This window comes from Fukomys damarensis, unplaced genomic scaffold, assembly GCF_012274545.1.
Source record: "Fukomys damarensis isolate Sample0158 unplaced genomic scaffold, DMR_v1.0_HiC HiC_scaffold_13, whole genome shotgun sequence".
Lineage (NCBI taxonomy): Eukaryota > Metazoa > Chordata > Mammalia > Rodentia > Bathyergidae > Fukomys > Fukomys damarensis.
In genome coordinates, this window is record NW_022900925.1 from 26,402,519 (window position 1) to 26,428,359 (window position 25,841).

Sequence of the window (25,841 nt, forward strand, 5' to 3'; positions counted from 1 at the left end):
GAACACGCCAGTTTAGAAGCCAGAAACCCTGGTTTCAAATTTGGTTTCAAATTCTGACTCAGCTTCTTTCCCGAGTGGACTCAGGAAACATATTCTGCTTTTCTGAATCTCCATCTTCTCCTGTGTGGAAAAGGGATTATAAGATATCCTGGCACGCTTTTAATGTAAATGACGTGAGACAGCTTGGAGTATAGCATGTCAAGGAGAAAGAGTCTTGACTTTCTTTTCAGAAAAAAAACGATGCAGAAACCTGACAGCAAATCTAGGCCGTCCAAAGAGCTCACACCAGTGTGTGGGGAGAATGTTCAGCCTCTCTAAAGGTGCCATCGCATACACATCTCGGATGTGGAGGTTCCTAGGAGTAAGCAGAGCTCTGTTTCCCTTCGCTAGGCTCAGACCATCTAGAAGTCCCGAGGAGAGGACTGTGGCATGTCCTGAACAGGCCAAGGTGAGGCGCTCCTGCCCAGTTACCTTCCCTCCTGGCCGTCACCAGAAGTCTCGCCAAATCTCGCTGTCCACAGGCAAAGGGCGGCACTGATAAGAGCAGGTGATCGAGGGTGAGGAAGGCCTCCATGTGGCCCTCGACTGCCCTCTTATTGGCATCTCAAGGGCTCCTTAAAAGAATCAGGTCACCCCGACCTCAAGGCAGTGCTGCTATCTGGAAGGCCAAAGGAAAAACAAAGAATCACGCATGCCCTGTTTTCCAACCTGCTGAGAAAATCTGCCCTCCATCAGCTGATTATTAGACAGCAAACAGGTAAGTACTCTACTACTGCGCTACAGCCCCAGTCCTTTTTATTTTTTGTTTTGTCTTTAGACAGGGTCTTGTTAAATTGCCCAGAGTGGCCTAGAACTTGTGATCTTCCTGCCTCAGCCTCCCAAGTAGCTAGGACTAGATGGGTGTGCCACTGCACCCATCCAATTAATGCTCTCTTTAACCAGCACCAGTGGGCTTTGCTCAGCAGGCTACTTCGGTACGGGGGAGGAGGGGGTGGGAGGCTGACTTTGTTCTTCCTATGGCTCAGCTGGCTTCCTTCTTGCTTGCCAAAAACTCGCTTTTATCTGATGGGAGCCAGCCAGAACTCCTGGCAGCAGACTGGGGCAAGTCCCAGCATGACCAGTCCCAGAGTTCTGCCCCCAGCTGGACACTGACAGGGCAAGTGTGAGGCAGCAAGGGCTGGGCCCAAACTGACAGCTCTTTCCATAAAAGCAGCCCTGAGTTCCCTTCACCCAAGTTAGGTAAAAGAGCAGGACCCAAAGCCCCTTGGGGGAGCGACCCCTATTTCCTCTCGAGACCCGTCCCTGTGGTGAGTCTAGCCTGATTCTCCCTACGTGCACATGTGGGACACTGGAACTGAGCTCCACACCACGAAGACCACCCGCCGAGGGACCAGCCACCCCAGTCCCTCTCCCTCCTGCAGCCACCCCCAACAAATAGCTTTTGCACATTTACCTCCTGCCAGCATTGTGTTCCAGGTCCTTAACACACACTGGTGAATTAAACAGAGAAGGCCTACGCCCCAGGAGGCAACATGAAAATGAATAAATATATCGCTGCAAATCGTGAGAAATGCTACCGAGAGAGTCAGCCGGTCAAGCACAGTCACAGGGAGTAAGGATGGGACTGTGTCTGATTTAGAAGCCGAGCTCAGGAAAAGCCTCTGCGGCAGTGGCGTGGGAGGACTTACTTGTGGGATTTCGGTGGCGTCTGATCATGAGGGTCTCATTTCACCATTCAACTAGGAGTTCTCTTAACAGAAAGGGCCAGGAAAGGCTATCAGCCAGGAGTGCAGTGAAAAGCATTCTAGAAGGCAGGGGCTAAACTCCGTCCGTCCGAGTAGGTCTCGCATTGCTTCTCTTTCCTGTCTGTCCCCCGTCCCAGGCCCTTCCTGCACACTTGCTGCCCTTCACACTTCCTGCCCCAAGGTGCTCTCTTCACTGTGAGGATGCTGGCCAACCTGGCGCAGCCCGGAGAAGCCCTTCCTTGACTCCCACCTTTGAAAACTGCTTTCCTCAGAAGACCCCACAGTCCTGCCCTTGAATCTCTGGAGGCCAAGTAGCTGTGAACTACAGCAGATCAAACTCACATTCCTGCAGGGCCAGCAGGCTAATTACAGAGCCTGCTCTCTATAAATCTTTATCTCGGGGTTGTTTTCCTAAATTAGCATTAGCCAAGTGGTATCAGGCCATCTACCCTCTGAGTGACGTCTTCCATCCCAGCACTGTTGTGAAACAGCACAGACATCAGGGCCATTTAAACAGAGCTGAGTTTTAATCTTCTCTTGCTGTCCCCCCGCCCCAGCTGGCCCAACCCTGTGCCTTGGGTGAGTCTGAGTCTCCTCTGAGCATGAGACTCCTCGTGTGCAAGATGAGGAGGAGGATAACACCTACTTGGAAGAATTGGTGCAAGACTTAGCCCAGAGAAACACCAGGTGGATGGAATGCAGCAGGTCCACGACACAGGGAGCCTTTGTTTTATCTCAAGCTACACAATAATTGGAGCAGAATACTGAGAATGCATTTCAGGAAGGTGATTAATTACTCTGTTAAGGATGGTGGCCACGCCAGATGCGGCAGTGCACATCTGTAGTCCCAGCCCTCTGGAGACTGAGGCAGGAGGATCATGAGTTCAAGGCCACCCTGGGATTCCTAGGAAGTTCAAAGCCAGGCTGGGCTAGACAGGGAGACCCTGTCTCAAACAAGACAAAATAAGAGTGTCCGTGTGGTTGCGAGTTTCAAGGCTGCAGCTGTCAGAGTAGGTAGAACTTTGAATAGTCGGAATTTCAGCCTAATCTCTGAGGGGGCAGCCAGTTCTGATTTACGAAAAGATCATTACTATTCTTGGAAACATACAGGAAGGGGCATGAGTGAAAGTGAGGAGACCCCTGCAAAGAACTCATTGCCAGAGTCCAGGAGAGGAAAGGTGGCTTGAACCAGGCTGGGGTGGCAGAGGAGCTAGAGAAGATTTGGAATCAATCTGGGGTTAATAAGACTTGTGTGAAGGTTTGAAGGTGGGGAGTAGACAGCAATCAAGGATTTGAACCTAATAAACTTGGGAAGACGGTGGTCCTGTTTAACAAGATGCGATTGTTGTAAGTATTGATTCCGTGTCTCTCTCCTCCTCTAGAGAGCCCGACGATGTTCTTAACAGGTTCCTACCTGGGCTGCAGCCTCCTTGCAGGCAGTGTCCTCTACCAAGTACATGTCCGACCACAGAATGACCTGGGTCAGGAACCTGGAATTCGCCTGTCTCTCCCTTTCTCTCACTAAAAGGAGGAAACACAGGTAAGCATGATAGCGCATGACTGTAATCCCAGCAGTAAGAGGCTGAGGCAGGAGGATCGCCTTCATTTTGAGGCCAGCCTGGGCTACATAGTGCTTTCAAGGACAGCCTCGACTACATAGCGAGACCCTGTCTCACAATGTCCAAAATATAAATAAATAAATTAGAAAGAAAAAAGAAAATGTGTTGAGCATTTATGGTGCCAGAGACTGTTCGAAGTACGTGGATATCACTGATCTTCACCACACACTGTGCTTTAGATACCGAGAATTTCCCCCTTGCACTGATGTCAAGACTGAAGCTGACAGGTTAAGTAACCTGGCCCCACACCACACCCCTAGGAAGTGCAGTGCAGTCTGAGCCATGGCCTATAAGTGAACTGTTACCTCAGTCCGTCTTGGCTGCTATAACAAAATATCACAGAGCGGGTCATCTAGAAATAAGGGAAACTTATGTCTCACAGTTCTGGGGGCTGGGAAGTCCACATTCAAGGCACCAGCGGATCTGGTGTCTGGTGAAGTCTCCCTGTCTGCATCCAAGATGGCCCCTGCTGCTGCATCCTCACATGGCAGAGGCCAAAGGGCCAGGGGGCTGGGGTGCTCCCTTCATCCTCTGTCTTTGCTTTGATTTTTGCAGTGCCGAGGATGAAACCCAGGGCCTCCCACAGGCTAAGCAAGCGCTCTGCCACTGACCTGCACACCCGGCCCTTCAACCTCATTTATAAGGTTACTAATCCCATTCATTAGGACCGTTTCATAATTTAATTGCTCCCCAAGTCCACACCTCTTAACACTGTCACACTGGCAATTATGTCTCCACATACGAATCTCGGGGGACACATTCGGACCATAGCAACCCCAGTGCTAACGCATGCTGAAGTAATCCTCAAGTCCCACGCTCTCTTTCTCTCCGCTTCTCCACCTCCACTGGCACCGCCCCCGGTTAGGCATTGTACCTGACTGTCCTCGTCCACAGTATTGCTCCATCCTCCTACATTATTACCTCCCTGTCTCGATTTCGCCTGCTTCCTTCTAACCCTCACTCTCATGACTGATCGAGCTGGAATTCGACGCCCATCAGATCATGGCACGCTTCCGCTCCAAGCTCTTTATTGGGCTGGCGTGGTGGTGCACGCGTGTGACACCCGTACTCAGGAGGCAGAGGCAGCAGGATCCCAAGTTCAAGGTCAGCCTGGGCAATTTAATGAGACCCTGTCTCGAAAATATAAAAAAAGGCTTCAGATGTAGCTCAGAGGGAGAAACCCTGGTTCAAGCTCCAGCACTGGCGGGCAAAAGTCCTCTGATGGTTTCTTGCTGCCTATGTATTCAACCCCAAACACCTGGGACCCTTGGGACCCCCGGTCCCAAGCTCTGCACAGCCTCAGCCTCCTCTGCTGCTGTTTTCTATGAGCTCTGGGTTCCAGGCACACCCAGGTCTGAGACCTGGGCCTGGCCAGTCCCCTCCACCCACGACGCCTCCTCATCCTCTGAACACCCCTCCTGTGTGAACACCTCCAGACCACCTCCTCCGTGAAGCCCTTCCTCACTCAGCACCTGCCTACGCCCCTCCTCTTCCGGGCGGTGCCGGTCATACCTCTGACAGTGCACACCGGTTTTAATTGTAATTCCTTACAAACTGTTTCTGTTTAGGGACACAGGAACTGTGAGGGAAGCAGCCGTCGTGATCTTGTTACTGTTGTAGACCCACTGCCTATACGTTTGTATAAATATCTGTCAAATGAATAAATGAACGGCTTGTTGGTGGGGGTGTTGTTTTGTTTTTTGAGACAGGATCTCGATATGTAGTCCCGGCTGGCCTTGAACTCACTAAAGAGTCCTGGCTGGCCTTGAACTCGAGGCGATCCTCCTACCTCAGCCTCCTGAGTGCTGGGATTACAGGTGTGTGCCACCACAATTGCCTGAATGGCTTGTTGATATACATTGATTTTTGAAGTAGATTGCAAAGTCTGGAAAACATTTTGCCCTCACATTTGTCAGACTTATTTACCTAAGGATTTTTGGAGCAGTGAGGCTCTGGTTTGAGAAAGAATATATCGTGGCTAAGAAGGAAGATGCTACTGGCTTGGCATGGTGGCACATGCCTGTAATCTCAGCCCTTGAGAGGCTGAGGCAGGAGGATCACTTCAAGTTTGAGGCTAGCCTGAGAGAAGAAAGGAGAAGAAAAAGGAAAAAAAAAAAAAAAGAATGAAGACCCTAGAGCTGCATTACCTGGGTTTATACTTGGCCCTGCCATCTGCTAGCTGGGGGCTTTTAAGAAATTACACTAGGCTGGATGTGGTGGCACCTGCCTATAAACCCAGAACTGGGGAGGCTGAGGCAGGGGGATCACCGTGAGTACAAGACCAGCCTGGGCTACATAGTGAGGTGAGCTCAAGGCTGCCTGAACTGCACAGTTGAAACCCTGTTCAAAAAAAAAAGGAGCGGGGTGGGGGGGTCGGGATTTAGCTCAGTGGTTCCACTGCCTGCCTTGCAAGCACAAGGACCCAAGTTCGATCCCTGGTACCAAAAAAACAAAACAAAACAAAAAAAGGAAGAGGAGAGGGAGAGGAAGGAAAGGGGGAGAAGAGGGGAGGGAGAGGTCACCTCTTCCCTAAGCTTCAGTTTTCTTTATTGTGCGGGACCTACCTCCGAGGGTTGGTGTGAAGGCTAAGGGGAAAAGTACGCGGGAAACATTTGGTGACTGGCAAGGAGCTGGGTACCTGTGAGCTATTATCAGCAGGTATTTTTCTGACAGCTTCGTTTGACCCCATTGTGTCATCATTACTTTTTGAACCAAATGTCTGGAGTGTGGTTCTCAAATGTGGGCACCTACTTTCAGCAGGTTTTACATTTACTGTCGTCCTGGCTTACCCTAGATACAGGATTTGGGGGAAAATGGGGCCAGATGGTGTCCAAAATGAGGAGTAGCCTTTTGCTTGCAAGTCTTGATTTATTGCTTAGAAACCAAAATAAAACATTGCCAACCAGTCAACAAATTACCTGAGTTCTTCAAAACTCCCACCCTGGGGACCCTGCCACCCCTTGCTGTCCCTTGTACGTGGTAAAAAAGAAGTGACTGGCCAAGTGTGGTGGTGCATGTCTGTAATCCCAGCACTCAGGAGGCTGAGGCGGGAGAATCCTGAAAGTTCAAGGCCTGGGCTACACAGTAATTTCAAGGACAGGCTGCACAACATAACGAGACTGTCTCAAAAAACCAAAGGGGTCGGGGGAGGGAGACAAACAGAGCCTTAAGTGTGAGTGTGTGCACACAGCTGCAAGAAAAACCTTCCTTTCCATCCTCATGTGTAGGGAGAGGGCTGCCATCTTCCTTTCAGACTTGAGCTTCCTAGATCCAAAGTGAAGCAGCCTCTCGTGGAGAACCTACCCTGTCTCAGCAGAGCCCTGAACTGTATGCCCCAGATTATAAATTGCAGGATTATGCTCTGCTGCCAGTGCATATGTGAAGTGAACGGGCAGTGACAGGAGAAACAAATGAGATGATTCCTTAAAAGGACTCGGAGAGTCTGTATTTCAAATGACTTTCTCGAACATCTAGGAAATAACAGAATTGTAGGTCAAGGGTTGAGTCTTCCTCTCAGTGTGTGACCCTTAATAATGGTTTTGCATGTGGCTGTCTTAGCAATGCTAGCATCCTACCCATCTCACTGTGAGAGCCAGCATTTCTGGTTTAAAGGAGATTAGTCTGGAGAACAGGGCTTACCAAAAAGTGTTGATTTTATAATCCACACAGAGCAGTAGAAAAAGGTTTTGGTTTTTTTTTTTTGTTTTTTAGTGGGTTTTTTTAGTAGAAAGTTTTTTTTTCCAAATGGGTTAAGCAGAAAAATTTGGCCAAACAATGTGTTTCCTGTCAAGATGCGTGACAAGAAAGAATCCTACTGGAAAGGTTTGAGATCCCACGCCAGGTTCCTCTACCCAGCCTCTGCCCTCACGTTTCTTTGTTCATTCTCATCTTTTTGTTTTTGCATAAAGCAAAAGATATTTCTTAAACTATTACAGAAAGTCACTCTTAATTTTCCTCTTGGATCTGTACCTCATTGGTCAGAAAGGATTTTCTGTATACTTATCTAAGGGAGGAATATGGCAGTACACACCTATCAAGACGGCTGACTGGTGGCCGAATGAGTAATCCTAAGTGCTAACAAGGGTGGAGAGCAACTAGAAGTCTCCTGTACTGCTGGCGGGAACGCAGAATGGCGCATCTGTGGAAAAATGGTTCACCAGTTTCTTATAAATTTAAAATTCCTCCTCCCACATGATCCCAGCAATCCCATTCTTAGAAATGTATCAAAGAGAATTGAAAATATATACACAACTTACATAAAACCTATCCATAAGTGTTATAGCAGCTTTTTCATAGAAGTGTGAGACTGGAAACCATACATTCATCAACTGGCAAGCATTCCGTGGTCCATTCATATCGTGGAATACTATTTGGTAATAAAAAAGGAACAACTTAAAGCTGGGTATAGTGCACATGCCTGTATCCCAGCAGGAGGGAGGCTGATGGACTGTGAGTTCAAGGCCAGCCTGTGCTACATAGTGGGACCTTGTCTCAAAACAAACAAGCAAAAAAGAATCAGCCTACTACTCCACACAACAACATGGCGAATCACTCAAGCATTGTGCTGAGTGAAAGCAAACAGTTAAAAGGCTGCCCGTTTGTCATTCTGGAAAAAGTAAAACCATAGGAACAAAAAAACAGGGATATCAGGGGCTGGGGATGTGAGGGAAATTTGACTAATGATGGATCAAAGGGAACTCTTTGTCGTGGTGGAAAAGTTCTGCGTGTTGATTGTAAAGAAGATTATTTGTGAAAATGCTTTTGTAAAAAAAAGGGGAGGGGTGAGAATTTTTGCTGTATGTATTTATACACATATTTAAGATCTGTTTCCCTCTATTTATTATATTTCCATGTATTTAAAACTATATTTCCCTGGCTTTTGAGTTGCAAAACCTTAGGCAATCAAGTCTAAAGAAGACTCCAGGCAAGAGCAAAGCAGCTGGGAGGAAAAGAAAGCACTATCTCACGTCTCAGCATCTCCTTCTCTCACTTGAATGGGATCCCTTAAATCAAAGAGCTTAGGGGACAGTGACAAGGAGGAAATGATACGAGATTAGTGACAAAGAGGCTGACTCTAAAGGGACCCCATAAAGGGGATGAGAGTCCCTGTTTCTTGACACTCTGGTCTATGACTCAGCCAGCCTGGGCCCTGCCTGCACACAAGCCAGCCAGCTAAGGATTCGTGTTTTGTGTTCCCAGACCAGGCTCTCTGTCACCCCGTGTGAAGACCCCAGCCCTTGCCCCCCACTCCCGCCACTTGCACTGAGGTTGAAAGAAACCACTTGAGGACCTTCACTCCCACCTGGAGTTGTAAAACATGCACCTGCCTGAGCTGCCTTTCCAGTCCGCAAGACTCCTCTCTCATTTACCTGTTTCCAGCAGAACAGAGGTAAAGCTAAAGTAATCTTTCTTCTCCCCCTTGTAAGTTCAACAAATATCACCAGCTTCCTTTGGGGCTGGGGTTGAAGGCATACTCCTCCCCTGCCTTTTTGTTGCTGTTGTTGTTGTTGTTGTTTTGAGACAGGATCTCACAGTGGAGTTTAGGCTGGCTTGAACTCACTATGGAGCCCGGGTTGGCCTCAAACTGGTGGCAATTCTCCTGCCTCAGCCTCCCAAGTGCTGGGATGACAGGCGTGTTTTTCCACACCTGGTGGGAATGCTTCTTTTGATAGATGACCATCTTGACATTCACTCAGTTATTCCTTGATCAAATATTCATTAAGCTATTGGTCTGGGCAGTTATAGACAAACAACTGTATCTTTGCCCGCCATAGAGTGCTAGGGAAGGGTACAGAAAATACAGCCTGATAAGGGCAGTAGCAGTGGCCTGGGTCAGGAGCTGGAGGGACCCAGAGGAAGAAGGGCTATGGAAGTGAGGCCCCCCAGAAAGTGGGGCATGGAGGCCCACACCTGTAGTCCCAGAATTTACAGGGAGGCTGAGACAGGAGAATTGCCACCAGTTTGAGGCCAACCTGGGCTACATAGTGAGTTCAAGGCCAGCCTGAACCACATAGTGAGTCACTATGTAATATTATGCTTGCTTTCTTTCTTTCTTCTTTCTTTCTTCTTTCTTTCTTTCTCTTTCTTTCTTTCTTTCTTTCTTTCTTTCTTTTTCTTTCTTTCTTTCTTTCTTTCTTTCCTTTTCAGAGCTAAGGATTGAACCTAGGACCTTGGCCTTGCTAGGCAACCACTCTACCACTAAGTGATACTCCAAGGCCCAGAACCAAATGGTCATTGCTGTGACAACTCTGCCCTCTCTTCCCTAGGCAAACTACCTACTTCCCCCTGGTTAAACAACCATGCCCAGAGGCAACTAAGAAAACTCCCTGAGGACAGGGACATTATTCGTCTACCTCTGGCATAATTGCTGGCTCATAAACACTTACCAAAAGGAAGTATAAGTGATTATCTTTGGGGATATTTAGCATTTGGCAAACTCTGTAGGTGGGGGGATGTTTAGAAAACCATGGAAGGGGCCGGGGATTTAGCTCCGTGGTTCTGCCACCTGCCTCATAAGCGCAACGTCCTGAGTTTGATCCCCGGTACCCCCCGAAGAAAAGCAAAGAAAGAAAGAGAAGTAGGGAGGAACAGAAAGTGCAGGGTCATGCGCCTATAATTCCAGCACTGGAGACTAGTGCAGGAAAGCTTGAGTCCCACCTGGGCAACTCAGTAAGACTCCATCTTGAAATTAAAAAAAAATTTTTTTTAAATGGGCTGAGGTTAGGCATGGTGCGTGCCTATAATCGCAGCACTCAGGAGGCAGAGGCAGGATGATCCCTGCAAGTTTGAGGCCAGCCTGGGATACATGGTGAGCTCAAGGCCAGGCTGAACTACATAGTAAGACTCCATCTCAAAAAAAAACAAACCAAAAAAAGGGCTGAAGCTCTAGCTCAGATTTAGAGCACGTGGAGGGGGGTTGACTGCTGGTACCAAAACCAAAAAGCTAATTAATACTAATTATATTAATACTTCTCATTTATGCAGTACACATGCATGCATTTTTCCATTTAAGTACATACATTCCTGCCTCGCCTGCACCACTACTGAGCAGAAACAATAAGCATTTCTTGAGCTTTTGAGTCCAGGCTGTGTCTGGGCACTTACTGTGCACCTTCTGGCTCGGTCTCTTCCCCAGAACCCACGGCCTTTCAGACGCGTGAACCGAGCCCCACAGAGTCGGGCCTGACTCCAGCACTGGGTCTTCATCTCCAGCGCATCCTGGGCATCCTCTGCCCCTGGCGGGAAGGATTTTTATCAACGTTCCCCTACTGGGCTCCTCCCGCCCAGACACACAGCCTTTTCAGGCAATCCGTCCATCCTCACTCAGGCTAAAGCTGGGTCTCCCCAGGCAAGAGAAACCCAGGACGTTGGGGACACAAGTCCACACCAGTTATCAGAGCGCTAACTGTGGCCTCTTCCTCATAGGACTGACCACCCATCTCCCTTGTTAAACAGAAACCGCCCCCAGGCCCCAGGAGCTCAATGGCTGTCCCTTCCCTCAGCTTCCTCTCTCAGATGCCTGACATTCTCCCCGTAAACTATTTCTTGTATCTCTCTGAGATCTAAAATGAAATGAAACCCCAGCCTTGGCTGGGTCTCGTTGCCATGGAAACGTCAAGCCTGGATGCCTCCAGGAGCTGTGGATCCTTCCGGCTGCCTGGGAGCTGGACAAAGCTACAACAAGGTTCTGTTGGGTTAACGCAGCTTGGGTAATAAATGCATCCTGTTCAACACAGGACTGTCGTCAGCAGATGCATAATCTACTTAGAGTCTCCATTTTCCACAGGGTGCTGGCTTGGCACAGAACATAGCAGCCAAATGAATGATGCAGCTCAGATCATTCTACTTTTGTGAAAGTACATTTTAAAGTCTATTAAGGTGGCTCCAAAAATACGGTAGGGGGAAAAAAAAACCATAAGCAGCAATAAATTTCAACAACATTCTGTAGAAGCGTTTTTTGCTTCTGGGAATGGGAAACCAAACATTTCCCAGGAGACTCTATTATTAAAGCCATAAATAAAACATCCCTGATTTGATGGCTTGGTCGCTTTGCCTGTGTGGCTTCGTTCTGGAGAAGTGGCCCAGAATTTGAGGCAGGCCATCCAGGGGAGGCGGGGGAGGTGATTCTGATAGGTTTCTGCCCTCTCTCCTCCGGCATGGTGTCTGCACCGTGCTACAATGCAAGGGTACTGAAGACTACCAGAGACAGCTACCACAAGACCCAAGGATGAGCTGTCTGGCTGTGCCCTCTCCGCTTTCACGCACACCTTCTTCCAGAAGTAAAAGCAGTGTGCTGTTGAGGGCAGTGATGGCCAACCTTTCAGGGCTGGGTGTGGTGGTGCACACCTGTAATCCCAGCACTCGGGAGGCTGAGGCAGGAAGATCGCTGTGAGTTCAAGACCAGGCTGGGCTACAAAGTGAGTTCCAGGTCAGTCTCAACTACATAGTGAGACTGTCTCAAAAACAAAACAAAACAAAAACAAAAAAACAGAGCTTTCAATGATAACAAACAGCCCGCAGTGACACACATGCATAGGTTCACCACCATCGGCCTGTGTGGTCGGGGTTTGAGTCCCAGTGCTGCTACTCAGCAGCCCACGAACCAAAGCTGGTTCCCTTCTGGGTGCCAGTCCCCTTGCAGGAGTGGAGTAAGAGGGATAAATAATCCTCTGTGCGGGCAGAACATATCCTAGGGAGCTCTCATCACTCCCCAGAAAGACAAGTACCACTCGCAAAGGCCTATTTGCACTGGGCACTCCGGGGGTGCTATCTGTCCATTGTGGCTGCTACCTCTGACTTACAGATGATAGAAATTAGTCCTGCTAACTGCAGTGACTTTCTCAAAGTGATGAATGTAGAACCAAGTAGTGAGGCGTCAAATCCCCGTGTCCGACTACAAAGCCAATGCACTTCCCACTTGACTCTGTTAGTTTCTGAGCTCATGAGCATAGGATAATTACTTTAATTCAAAGTAAATATAACTCAATAGATTTAGGGTTCAGATAATTTGCCAGTGCCTTCGGAGCTTCAACTTCTCTAGCTCTTCTGCATCTTCTTAAAACGATCCTACAACCCTTCAGAATGAGAAGTATCTTCGTGAGACAGGAGCTGTTAATTCTTGGTCTGTTCCAAGCCAGCCTGCAGCTGCCCATGGAGATGTCAGCAGGTGTCAGGTACCTTTGTCAGTTGCCCTGGGCAAGACTTTGATTGTTAGCTATTCAACCGTCCTACAGCTGAAAGCAGATTGGAATATTCTCTCCTCTCAAATGTAATATGAAGTTATAGCACTGCGATCAACAGGCCTAAAATCCTATAAAATAAAGGTATAGCACAACTCAACTCTTCCTTTTTTTTTTTTTTGGCTTTGTTTTCCTTTTAGTTTTTTGAGACAGGGTTTCACTACGTAGGTTCAAGCTGGCCTCAAACTCATGGTGATTCTCCTGCCTCAGCCTCCTGAGTGTTGGGATTACAGGTATGTGCACCACCATGCCCGGGCTCTTCCTCAGTTCTAAACTCTGTGTTTCTAGTGCCTGAAGGGCCAAGATTTTCATTTTATGTGGGGAGCGGGGGATGAAAACCTGAAAACAAAATAGCCATGACATTTTAGGTGTGTGCTTAGATCTGCCAAAACTGTCCCTACATGGCAGATGTTTCATGACAGGCTGGGGCCACATTCAAGGTGCAGATTTTAGAATCAGAAGAGTTAACCAAAACTAAAAGCAGAGGTTCCATCTGACCCAGCTATTCCTCTTCTTGGTATCTTCCCCAAAGAATTAAAAGCATCAGACTACAGCGATATATGGACACCCATGTTTATAGCAGCAGTTTGTAATAGCTAAATCTTGGAAACAGCCCAATGTCCACCACTGATGATTGGGTTAGGAAGATGTGGGTTTTTTAATACAGTGGAGCACTACTCTGCCATAAAGAAGGGTGAGCTTCAGACATTTACAGCTAAATGGATAGGCCTTGAGACCATACTCCTAAGTCAATAAATTGAACACACGTTTAAATGCCATGGTGTTTCTCTGATGTGAGAAACCAAAAGTGGAAATAAGGAAATAAAATGTATAACAGACACTGGGATGTGGGAAGAAAATGTTCACATGGGAAGGGGAACAAGAGAGGAGGGAGGGAGAGAGGAAGGAAAAGACAAGAAAACATAATAAATAAATGGAAACAAAGCTTTTGTACATAGGGAGGAAAGAGAGTCTGCAGGGAGTGGGGGTGGGAAAAGGGACAGGAGGGACCATGTACAGGCGCGGATTCCCCATGACAGGTGTCATTATGTTGCCTAAAATGCACCAATAAATGTTGTGCTATAAAAAAAAAAGAATCAGAAGGGTTAAATCCGCAGCCTCTATATTTGCAGAGCCTCAGTTTCTTCATCTGTAATATGGGGACATTGTGAAAACTTAACAAATAATGGAACATAAAGAACAAATACATTCACTGTTTTTTTGGTACCAGGGATCGAACTCGGCACCTTGCACTTGCAAGGCAGGTGGCGGAACCACTGAGCTAAATCCCCGGCCCATGAATGAATACATTCTCTATTCCACTCTGAATTCAAAATAGACTTGAGCAATCTGTAATATTGTTTTGAGACAGGGGCCCTTGAACTCCTGGGCCCAAGCAATCTCACCACCTTAGTCTCCCGAGTAGCTGGGACCACAGGCATGTGCCACCACACCACGCACTGCAGTTACATCTGACCTATTCCTTACTACGTGTTCCAGAGATTATTCTTCCAAAGGACAATCGGTGCTTGAATGAACCCAAGTCCTGTAGCTCCGGAGCCTGCCCTGTGCCCTGCTTTAGGACAGGGGCCATTTATTGGGTTCAGAAGAGAGGATCAATGCAGGAATGCCTCGCAGAAGCGGCTGCCTATCAGGGTCTCGGTGGACGTGGCTGGAGTTTGGGTCAATCGTGAAAAGAAGGCCATTCTGCATAATCAGTACCTCTGCTTTCTTGTGACCTGTTTTAGTTTTTCCATTAGACTCTGCACATAACAGATGTCCCCCAAATGCTTGCTGACTAAAGAAACACTGATTGTGAGCCGGGCATGGTGGCGCACGCCTGTAATCCCAGCACTTGGGAGGCTGAGGCAGGAGGATCGCTGTGAGTTTGAGACCAGCCTGAGCTACATAGTGAGTTCTAGGTCAGTCTCACTATATAGTGAGACTGTCTCAAAAAACCAAAAAACAAACAAACAAAACAAAACAAAAAACCCAAAAAACACTGATTGTGAACGGTATAACCATTTACCTCACATATGAAACATTTTATGCTGAGGTTCCATTCTCTCATTCACACTAATATGTTAAAACAAATTCCTCCTTCCCCCAATAGGAGAGATAGAACCCAGGACCTTGCACATGCTAGGTAAGTACTCTGTCACTGAGTTATGCCCATAACCCAAGGCTGGCCTTGAACTTGTGAACCTCCTGCTTTAGCCTCTCGAGTAGCTACAATTATAGGCTGTGTCACCATGCCTAACTCAAGATTTGTTTTTCAGGTACCAGGGACTGAACTGAGAGCCTTTGCAATGAGTTACACCTCCAGATCTTTTTCAATTGTTGAGACAGGGTCCCGCTACATTGCATAGCTTGGGCTTGAACTTCCTTCCTGCCTCAGCCTCCCTGAAAAGCTGGGATTACAGGCATGTGCTACTGTGCCCAGCTCAATGAGATTTTAAAAAACTGAGTTCTCCACTAACAGTGTCTATCAAGCATTTATTTAGCACCCACTATTAGTGGAAGTACTAAGGAAACCTATGGAATGAGTTAAAGACTAGAGAGACAACAAATCCAAGCTTATATTCAGCTATGGAACACAAAATACTTTTCAAGTAGCCCTCAAGCCTTGTCACTGAGCAGTCAAGGTGGGCAGACTGGGAAAGTGTCTTGTGAAGCCACAGCAGAATTCACAAGGCTGGAGGAGAGGCTGAAACTTTGGAACACGGTCTGGTGCGGGGAGAGGCAGGCAGTGAAGTCTGACGGGGCTTCCTGATCCTGACACTAATAATGCAAGCTTGCAAAACTCAATTTCATCGTCTACAAAATGAGGACAATCAGCATTTGTCACTGCTTTTCCATAGGGTGTGAAGGAGTCCTGGGATGACATGGAGCACCTCACTTCAGGGTCCCTGCTCGAGGTCATAAAGCCAAAGACCCAACAGCGCAGGGCCTGGCACCAGCCCAGGCCCTCTGTGAACATTCCTGTCCCCTCCTTTTCTCCCAGCCCGACCTCCTAGACAGCCATGGCCACAGCCATCACGGGGGATAAGACAAGAAGCCTGCAAGATCGAGGGCCCAAGGACTGCTGGCTGGAGACTGGTTGTCTCCTGCACGTTAATTTTTTTTCTAGTCACCATCTGCAAAAGGCAAACAAGAATGAAACGATGACAGGCACATGCACTGAAGCAAAACAGGTCATAGGAAGATCATACAATCAATGACAAATAAAAGTCAACTGCAGCTGGCAGGAGAGGGTAGGTTAAAATTTGTGGGAAGTAGAGGTGTTTCCTTGTTTATAAACAGGCTTTGTTTGTTTGAGACAGGGTCTCACTATGTAGTTGAGACTGGCCTGGAACTCACTATGTAGCCCAGGCTGGTCTCAAACTCACAGGGATCCTCCTGCCTCAGCCTCCCAGAGTGCTGGGATTACAGACATGTGCCACCATGCCTGGCAATCTTTTTTTTTTTTTTTTTTTTTTTTTTTTTTGGTACCGGGGATCGAACTCTGGTCCTTGCACTTGCAAGGCAGGCGGTGGAACCATTGAGCCAAATCCCCAGCCCCTAAACAGGCTTTTAAAATATCACCATCGTAAATACGCACACACTTGGTGTTTTAGCGTCTTTCTGCGACATTTAGGCTTTCTGTACAAGGGAGACAGCCAAAAGAGATGGGCGTACACCCTTAAATGTATGCATAGCCTTCATGAACGAAGGCACCACACACAATATTGTACTTACAGCGACTGGGTGTTCAAGACTGGAATAGGGCTACTGAGAGAAGGAAAAACAGCTGATCTCTTAGGATGACACAATTGCCTCACCCAGTGCCTGAAATCTAGTATTTGTCTGGTAAATATTTGTTGAATGAGAGAACTTGATCTTTATTTTCCACATATAACCGTGAATATTTATCCCTCTTCCACAGCCAACCATTCAGAGAGGGTTCCACTTCACATCATTTTGGTATTTTGCGTTTCCCCCTTTTACTTGATGCAATCCAAAGAAAACGAGGTTGTCAAAAAGTCTTAAACAGAGTCTAAGAACACTGGTTAAAGGTCATGCATACTTGCATTTTAGATAGCTAAAGCCAGGAGAAACATTTGCTGATAAGCAGGAGACCTGCCTTATATTTATTAATTGGCTGATTGTCCTTAGGAAAATTAACCTTACAGTGTCAGCTGGCAGATCTGTGATGAGGTTTACACCAAAGACCTCCCGGGGGCCTTTCCACACTGGAAAGGTTAAATGTCAAGATTAAACACACTGGCTCAATGAAGACAAATGAGCTCACCACGGGGTTAATATTTGAAAACTTTATTTTCTCAAATGAGCACCAACACAGATTGGAAATATGAGAGAAACAATGCACTTTTCTCTACAGTAATACTGAATCACTATGTACAAATACAGGAAAAGGTGAAGACAAATTATTCAAAAACTACCTTTGTTATTGAAGCAAAGTGACCTGAAAAATGCCACCAAAGAAAACAAAAATAAACAAAAAAATAAATCCAAACCCAACAAATACAGTTTGTAAACAGAAGCATAAATAGATTCTCTATTGTAAGACAGTCTCTGCAGGTTGGGAAAAGGGAATCAACTCCCGCTTTCTCCAAAAGGTTATATAAAACACGGGCAAAAAGAACTGGGTAATAAGAGAATAGCTTGTTTCTTCTTGGCTTTCTCTTACTGCCAGTAAATTTCATGACTGTGTTTTAATTTTAAAAAATCAATCATTTATTTCCTGTTCCTATAGGACTAACATTTCTCATTTTAGGCAGATTCTTTTAAAATACATAAATTGATTGTGTTCAAGATTTGATTTCCCAGCCTCTTCCTGAACCTGAGGCAATCTGACCTTAAAATTTTTTTAAAAGGTGTTTACCTACAAGGTAGGTGTATTACATTATTAATGCTCTTTTATCCCAGACCAGTTAATGTTTAACATCATTGGTTTCTAAAACAACTAGAGTCCTGGGAAACATGATTAATACACTCACATCTCAGTCAGAAGCACAGATTTGACTCTGCTTGATCTTCAGAGGTTTCCTTTACAGTCTGTAAAAGTTGAGCACTCAAAGAAAAAAAAAGAACAAACCGGCAACAGCTCTATACTCCAGAAAACAAGCCTTGTGGCCTATGCTGTTGGTCCACTCAGAAACAAAAACAACAAGAGAAAGAAGAAAAACCTTACAGTGCATGAGGTGTAAACTGTAAGTATAGTGTCCCCAGTAGAAAATAAAGCAGGAGGCACAATCCAAAGTGCTTTCACTCATGCGCGCGCGCGCGCGCGCGCACACACACACACACACACACACACACACACACAGAAACAAGATTCTAATTTGCTGGAACTTCTTCCAACAAGAGCAATTACCAATTACCCTAAGTTGTTACTATTAAATTTACTTGGTTTTATTTACTTTCTTTTCGAGCCAATACTACTGCAAGAAAATATTTCAGTTCTCAACTGGTAATTTACTGCAGAGTCTGTTCCATTGAGGGGGAAAAAATACAGACAGGCATTGCCTTAAAGCCTTGATTCAGATTAAAGTGACAGAGATCTTTAAAAAAAAAAAAACTATATTGGTGATTACTGTTTCCCTTAAAATACACTTCAAGAAATGCAGAGGAAATCATAGGATTTAAAATGAACATAAAAAGTGCTCTCAGGGGATCTGAGAAAACAGCACCAAATATATTATTTAAAAAATTAAATATTATTTACAAAAGTATATTTCACAAGCAACTGTTTCATATACATCTACTTGAAAATCTTATTATAAAGGGGACACCTCTTTTGCAGACATCGATCCGCCAGCAGAGACGGACTGTGTCCTATCTACATGATCTCACGGTCATAGGAGCTGGGGCTGCACTCGGTCAGGCCCAGCTGAGAACGCGCGGGCATCAAGTTTGGCTGTGTTTGATTCACGGCAAATCAACCCCTCAGCAGCCTGAGACTACTGTCCCGGGTGGGGAGGCTGGGTGTGCTCCAGGGTAGCCAAGGCCATGTGACCCAGGGAGGTGGAACTCAGGTCTGCCAGCTGGACTGCAGCTCGAAGCAAAGGCATTGCCGGCTGAGGCACAGAGCTTCACGCCTTCCCTCTCTCACTTCCCCTTCCCCCTTCCCCGCTCCCCGCACCCCGCCCTCGTGTAAGCAACAGACTCCAATTCCCTGAACCGATGGGGGGGGTGGTGAATGAGGTCTTTGGTTACGCTCTGAGTCAATAATTTGGTGAAGAAATTAAAAAAGAATAAACCAACCGAGGCATTGATATACCTCCATTGCTCAGCTTCAGCCTCTCCAATACTGCCAAGTGTTAGGATGACGAGCCGTAAATGGAGCTAACGGTATAAGGAGCACTTTTGGTTTCACGGACACAAAGGGAAGCCTAATGAGTTTTTTCTTTTTCTTTTCTCTCTCATAGCTGTGGAAAACCAACACTCATTCCCTTGCACCAAGTGTGGCGCCATGCACCCATTGGGTGCTCCGTGGACAGTAACTGAAACAACCAGAACGGGGGTCTGGCTGGAGCCTGCTCTGACCCAGGCCCCATCTCTAAGAAAAAACAGTGGCACATTGGTCTCTTTCTCTACCCCCTGACAATCTAGGGCACCCATGTCCAGTTTCTCTGTCACCACATTCCAATTGTAGTTTTAGAGACAAAACAACTACCTAGATTGGGCTCCCTCCCCTTTTTCTTAATGAAGCAGACTCTTAAGAAATAGCCGGGACACTCTAGGCAAGGGGTCTAATCAATCCACAAATGAAGGCCACTTCCTTTAAGAGGGACAAAGAGGGGAAATCCATGATTTCTGTGCTGGAAAGCCAGCTTAGGAATGTGAAAGTTGAAAAATGTTTATTGAGAACTTGGGCCTGGGAGCCAGGGGACAAGGTCTTCGGAAGCAGAGATTAAATGCTTCTGAACCCTTCCAGTCTGTCTTGCAATAAAGTAAGGAGAACAACTTAATCTCCAAGGCTACTAAAGCACTGGAAAGGGCTGGGCAAGAAGCCTTGGGGAACAAATGTCAATTTCTAGGAACGCTTTGTTTTGTGGAGGAGAGGCGGTCCACCGCCGCACACGATCACCCGGCTTTCTGTCATTCCGCCATCTGCTCCTAGAAGGGCAGGCCGTGCCGGTATTCAATCTCCCATTCTGCAGTGGCACATGGACACAAAGAGGCATTTCCACCATAGACTCACTCCCTATGGGAATTTGGTTCTGCTACAGACGTGATTCCAAAAATATCCTGGGTTGGTGGATTTAATCTTGGTTCATTGATTATACAGATTCTTATCTCCAAGAACTCTTTTTTCTTTTCTTTGGAGACCTTTAAAGCTGCATTTTCCTATAGGATCAGCCTGCTTGCAGAACGAGATGCTAAGAATCACCTAATGCACACAAATCTTAATGTTTTCAGTCTACGAAATGAAATGAACTCAGCGAAATGAGTTTCAGTCATGCACCATACGCTGGCTGAATTGCCATAGAACAGACTTCACAGTGTTGATTAAATGTAACAAACTCTTCTTTCTCTCGAGCCTTACAGGGATTTGTTTTCCACTTCCCTAACACAATGAAACTTGGATGGGAGGTGGGGACAGAGGCTAATACTGGAATTTGTAACCCCCTCCCCCAATTACTGCACCACATGAACAGATCTCTCGCCACAGAAGACATTCAGATCCAGGACAACTAGGGCCATGAGGAATCCACTACTCAGGCTATCACTAGGCTCAAAGCCCTGGGTCTGCGTTTTCCATGGTCTACGATGATGGAACTGGACAACCGCAACTGAAGCACAAAGAACGGAGGATAGTTGACCCCACTAAAAACCGAAGAAACACGTGCTGATCTGATCTATTCCAGCCATGCTTTCTCTCAACCCCTTCCCCTGCCACATCACTCACTGGGTCAGGAAAAGAAAGGTGGACATTCAGAATTACTAACTGGTTCTATGTCTTGGTTTGCTGGCTCGATCGCTGAGCCATTCTTCGGGAGCTCCCAAGCTGCAACATTCCCTTATGCCCTGCTCGCCTCAATCTCTGATTTTACTTGGTTGATGGTCAAAGCCTTTGGGATATATCCATCGTACACTCATTGCAAATAGTTCCCTTTCCCCTCATCTTCAGTGGCTGAGGCAAAGAAGATGATTACCCAGAGGCTGTGTGAGGCATGAGAGTCATCAAAACCCACCTGGGCTTCGCCTACCTCACTCCCTACCCAGAGATTCCCTAACTCAGCCAGAGAGAAACAGGCCTGCTGCCCCTTCTGTGCTCATCTGCTGTCCTGACACATCGGGAGTCAGGAAGTGAAGGTTCGGGTCAGAGAGAATGCAGTCATGAGGTATTTTTTTTTTCTCTTTGTCCTTTTAGACAAGTTGAATATTTCAAGCCTAAGTTACCAGGGTTCCAGGAGCAGAGCAGCTCTGTCCCTACTTCCACCCTCCCGCCCCTGCCCACCCCCAGGACCTCAGGGATCCCCTTTTCCCTCTTCGTCACACCCATGAGCCACTGCTCTCCTGACAAGAGGCCATCAGGCAGCTCTTGCAGGGTCCTGGGGCCCTTTCCAAGGTGGGCTGCTGCCAGGCGGTCGAGGATCTGTTCCTTTAGTTGTTTTGTTTTCAGCAAACACTAGAACAGAGAGAGAAGCCAGGATCAACTCACAAACAGATACAAAGCAAAGAGACAGAGAGACAGCCATTTAGAGGCCGGTCACCAGGAAGATGGTGTCAGGGTGGGAGGGTGCCCCAGATGGCAAGGCCCCCGAATGGATGGAACCAAGTGTTCAGTCACTCTCTCACGCCTGGGTACAATGTGCGGGTGGGTGGCTGCTGCCCGCTCAGTCCCAGCCATTGTCCTTGATCATGTGTGCTAGTTCAATGATGTATTTGCCTTCTTTATATTTCTGGCTGCTTTCAAAAGCATGTTCCTAAAAACAGAAGAGAAAAGAGACTGGGTGAGCAGAGACAAACAGGTGACTTCAGTGCCACAGAAGCAGGCTGTTGCTGATGATGGGACACTGAGGTCTGGTCTGAGCATCACCAGGAGGCCCCTACCACACAAGCACTCTGTCCCAGCCCCTCACTGCAGGACAGGGGCAACACCAGGGCAGCATCAATACTACAGCAGAATCTCTGCTCAGACATCATCCCAGTAAGGTCTTTCCCAACTAGTGTACTTAAAATCCCAAATTGCACCTCAGCACTTCTTTTCCTCCCACTGCCCCAGCTTTATTTTTATCCACAGTCCCTGCCACCTTCCAACACACAATTTGGTACTATTTTACTGTCTTCTGTAAGGGTAACATATGAGGAACGATCAAAATACACAGTGAGATGTCTACGTGTGTGTGTGTGTGTGTGTGTGTGTGTGTGTGTGTGTGTACACACTAGGGATCGAACTCGGACCCTTGCGCTTGTGAGGCAGGCGGCAGAACCCCTGAGCAAAATCCCCGGCTACATTTTTTTAAATGTCACAGCAAAAAAACACATTACCATTAACCCCCCCTCAAAATACTTGCTTTGTTTCAATTACACTTAACTCATTTTTCTGGCCACTTTCTGAAGCAGTTCTAGAAATCCTCTTTCATGAGTGTCCCTACGAGGTACAATCAAAACGACAGTGACCGCTGCTGCCAAGTGCCATGCAATTGAAAGGCGGGCTCATAAATTTTTACAGTGTGCCCGCATCCGCCAGATCTGTAATGCGACTTTTAGCTCTTCCCTGAAGTCAGAACGACCATGAAAGCTTGAAGTTTTGAACCAGTTCAGGACACCAAAGCAGCCTTAACAGCGCGACTAAGGACACTCATGAAAGAGGACCTCTAGAACTGCTTCCGAAAGTGGGACGGATGGGCTTTGTGTGGTAAAAGCAAGGGGGAGCATTCTGAGGGGAATTAAGAGCAATGTTTTTTATTATACATTTTTTTTCTTTTTTTGGGTCTCATTAAATAGTGCAGGCTGGCCTCGGACTCACTATGTAGCTGAGGCTGGCCTCGAACTCACAGCGATCCTCCTCAGCCTCCCAGGTGTTGGATTAGAGATGTGCGCCACCACATTCGGCTTCTTCTTCTTCTTTTTGTTTTTTTTGTTTTTTTGGTTTTTTTTTTGGTACCGGGGATTGAACTCGGGTCCTTCTGCTTGCAAGGCAGGCCACCGAACCACGGAGCTAAATCCCCGGCCCTTCGGCTTCTAAGTTTTTAAAAAATTTAGGCCAAGGATTTAGCTCAGTGGCACTGGCACCTCCCTTGCAAGTGCAAGGTTGTGGGTTCAATACCCGATACTACCCCCCCAAATTTAAACATTTGGTATATTTTTTATAAACTTCATAGAAGGGAGAGATTTTAGTGTTTTGTTGATTGTTCTATCCTATCCGTAGAAGGCTGTGGGGCACATAACAGATCTTCAACAAATCACTACCAAAGGAATGAATATATGTTAAGGAGTAGACAGTCTTAGGGATCCTTAATTTTTGATGCTAACTGATTATCTGACTCATGGATATACCTTCAAAGTTCCTGTGTCCTTCTTGCTAGTTTCTAAGAACACAGGAAAAGTCTGGTTATAATTTTAAGCTGCATTAGCAAGAGGAACCAAGAATTATGAGGCCAAACAGGTCCCTGTTTTACTTCCTTGTTCTTGCTGTTTTTATGTCAGATGATTTAAATATGGTTTCTTTTCTTTAATTATTCTTCTTCCCCTTTTCCCCGCTGCCCTCACTGCCTTTCTCCAGGAGACAACATCTGTATAAACCCCAGACTGGAGAACCTGGCAGCCTTCAAGTCCCACCCAACTTCCAGGACTGCAGAGGGAAAGCGCAAGCCAAACACCGGGCAGGTTACTTTCTAAATGTAAAAGCACTGTGGGCTCAGCCAGGTAACAAAGCCAGGGAGAGAAGTCCCACACAGAGGTAGGGTCCAGGCTCTTTTGTGTGCAGTGAGGGAACCTAAGAACGTTCAGGTGTCACTGTCCGAGAACACAGGTCCCTGCAGTCGTTACATGGTTAAACTTCAAGCCCGGAAGCACTGGACATGAGTTCTTCCCGCCAAGCCCCCAGGTTCACAGGGAACGGAGCCCTACAGCCTAGAGGTTCCGGGGGCATCTGTAGGAACTGTACCTTTTGTTCTAGAGCCATAGGACATTTGGGTTCTGAAGAAGAGCTCAGAGTTGGATCTTCTGTGGAGAGAGGAACCGTTCCACAAAGTGGCGAAGGGAAAAGAGAGAAAAAGGAAGGGGGAGGAGAGAGGAGAAGGGAACCAAGAGAGGATGTGAAAATGCAAACACACGCGTGCGTGCACACAATGCACAAACATAACAGAGAGGCGTGATGTGAGAATGAGACCTATTGTTACATAATAATATATTCAGGGTAGAGGGGGGTGACAAAACAAGAGCGAGAGAGTGACAGTTTTTCTAGTAAGTAAAAGAAAAAAGAAATCCAACTGTCCCTGAGCACGCTTCACTTAGGAAACGTGGGCACTGGACTCCAGCAGAAAGAGCACCAGACCTGGAACCTACAGAAGCACCTGCTGCGCTCACCTCTACTGCTTCATTTAACGGCAAAATTGAGCTACTTAGGGTTATTTTGAGGTTCAAAATATTATTATCTACTTCACCGGATTATTCTGATGTTCAGAAGAAATAATGAAAGAACGGCACCCTGGATCTGGCACACAGAGCAACAACCCTCTGGGAGTTTTCAACATTCAGGGAGCGGGATGGTCTCTCACCTGGCGCACAGCACCTGACCATCAGGCCGTGCTGTTTGCATGTGCTTTCCTTCCCTCCTGGCATCATGACTGTGAATCCCTTCAGAGCAGGGACTGGGTCCCATTCACTTTTTTTTTTCTTTTAGTTTTTTGAGACAGGGTCTTGCTGCATAGCCCAACTCACTGTGTAGCCCAGGCTGCCTTGAACTCATGGCAATTCTGCTGCCTCAGCCTCCTCTGAGTGCCGGGATTACAGGCGAGCACCACCATAGCTGGCCGGCTTGCTTGTTCTCTCCCTCCCTCTCCCTCTCCCTGCCTGCATGGGATTGAACCCAGTGCCATGCACATGCTATGCAAGCACTCACTCACTTCGGTATCCAAAGGTTTTCAATAAAACTTTATCAAATGAGTGAATCATATTACCTGAACCTTCAGCAAAGAGCAAAACCAAGCAACTCAGGTTATCTTTCATTACTGTAACCCAACAGATCCTCGATGAAAAGACAGCCAAGAGGCTGGAAATGCAGGAGGGGCAGATCATCAATATCAGAACCATGTCCCCCACCACCCATCAGCCAGGGTGGCCTGGGACTGCACAGAGGGCCAGATGCCAAAGTTCGGTTTCTCCCACAGCAACAGCCAAGCCAACCCCAGGGAGCAGGGCATAAGCCATCTTCCATTAGGAAACACACTGTTGAGCTGGGGATTTAGCTCAGTGGTTCCTCCACCTGCCTTGCAAGCGCAAGGTCCCGAGTTCAATCCCCAGTGCCAAAACAAAACAAAACAAAAAGACCACACACACAGTCGAGTTTTTTGTTTTTTTCTTTCTAGCACTCGACATTGCCATGGAAATCAGAAATGGAATCTGAGGGCCACACTGCCAAAAATCACTACAGATTCCACCTGTGACAGTTTATTTTTTTAATAACATCTATTTTCGAATTTTATTGACATGGAATCACACTTTTGTACCTGGTACCTACTGCGCGTATTATTTTACATATCCCCCAATAACTTTTTTTTTCCTGAGCCATACTGAAGCCACAACAAAACTGAGCAGAAACTGCCAAGATTTCTGGAGCCTCGACCTCCACTTTAAGAATCTCACAGCAGCGTGGTCCATTAGTGACAGCCAAGGAACCTTTGCTGACACACTTATACCGCCCCGCAGCAGTTGTGACTGCTCCCTTGGGCTTCTTCCCAAGCCAAAGGCATGTAGGTACCAGGACAAGATGGGGAGTTTGAGGAATTTTACATAAAATAAACTTATCCCAGAAACAGAAACATCAGTCTTTCAGTATCTACAATGACAGTATTAAAAGTAGTGCACCATGCATGTGTGTGCATATGCAGGCTGCAAAAGTTTTACCAATGACAACAAAACAATCCATGTCTATTTTCATTAAAAATATATCTATGAGGGCCAGGAATATAGCTCAGTGGCACCATGCCTGCCTGGCAAGTGTAAGGTCCTGAGTTCAATTCCTGGTACCAGGGGGGAAAAAAAAGGAAAAAAAGTATACT

The 25,841-nt window shown here is 46.8% G+C and overlaps 1 protein-coding gene and 1 long non-coding RNA gene across 4 annotated transcripts in view; one reads left to right on the forward strand and one right to left on the reverse strand.

Annotated features, from left to right (window-relative positions):
• The first annotated feature begins 468 nt into the window (after positions 1–468).
• On the forward strand, positions 469–10,553 carry LOC104864020. Of its 2 annotated transcripts, XR_780743.2 has the most exons (4): positions 469–757; positions 3,128–3,285; positions 8,564–8,753; positions 10,500–10,553. It is a non-coding gene; the product is annotated as an uncharacterized LOC104864020 (long non-coding RNA). The 2 variants fall into 2 exon arrangements; XR_004516983.1 differs by lacking the exons at positions 8,564–8,753; positions 10,500–10,553 and adding an exon at positions 3,920–4,423.
• Positions 10,554–18,616: 8,063 nt separating this feature from the next.
• Ypel2 (yippee like 2) overlaps positions 18,617–25,841 on the reverse strand; it is a 64,562-nt gene continuing 57,337 nt past the window's right edge. The window contains exons 4-5 of one of the 2 annotated variants that reach the window (XR_780742.3): positions 21,327–21,539; positions 18,617–21,241 (exon numbers count right to left, since the gene is read on the reverse strand). Coding sequence is in view for 1 of the 2 variants with exons in the window: in XM_010626716.3 (XP_010625018.1) it covers positions 21,450–21,539 (90 nt within the window). In the remaining variant the exon portion in view is untranslated. Of the gene's footprint in view, positions 21,540–25,841 lie in introns of both variants that reach the window. The other variant, XM_010626716.3, reaches the window with a different exon arrangement.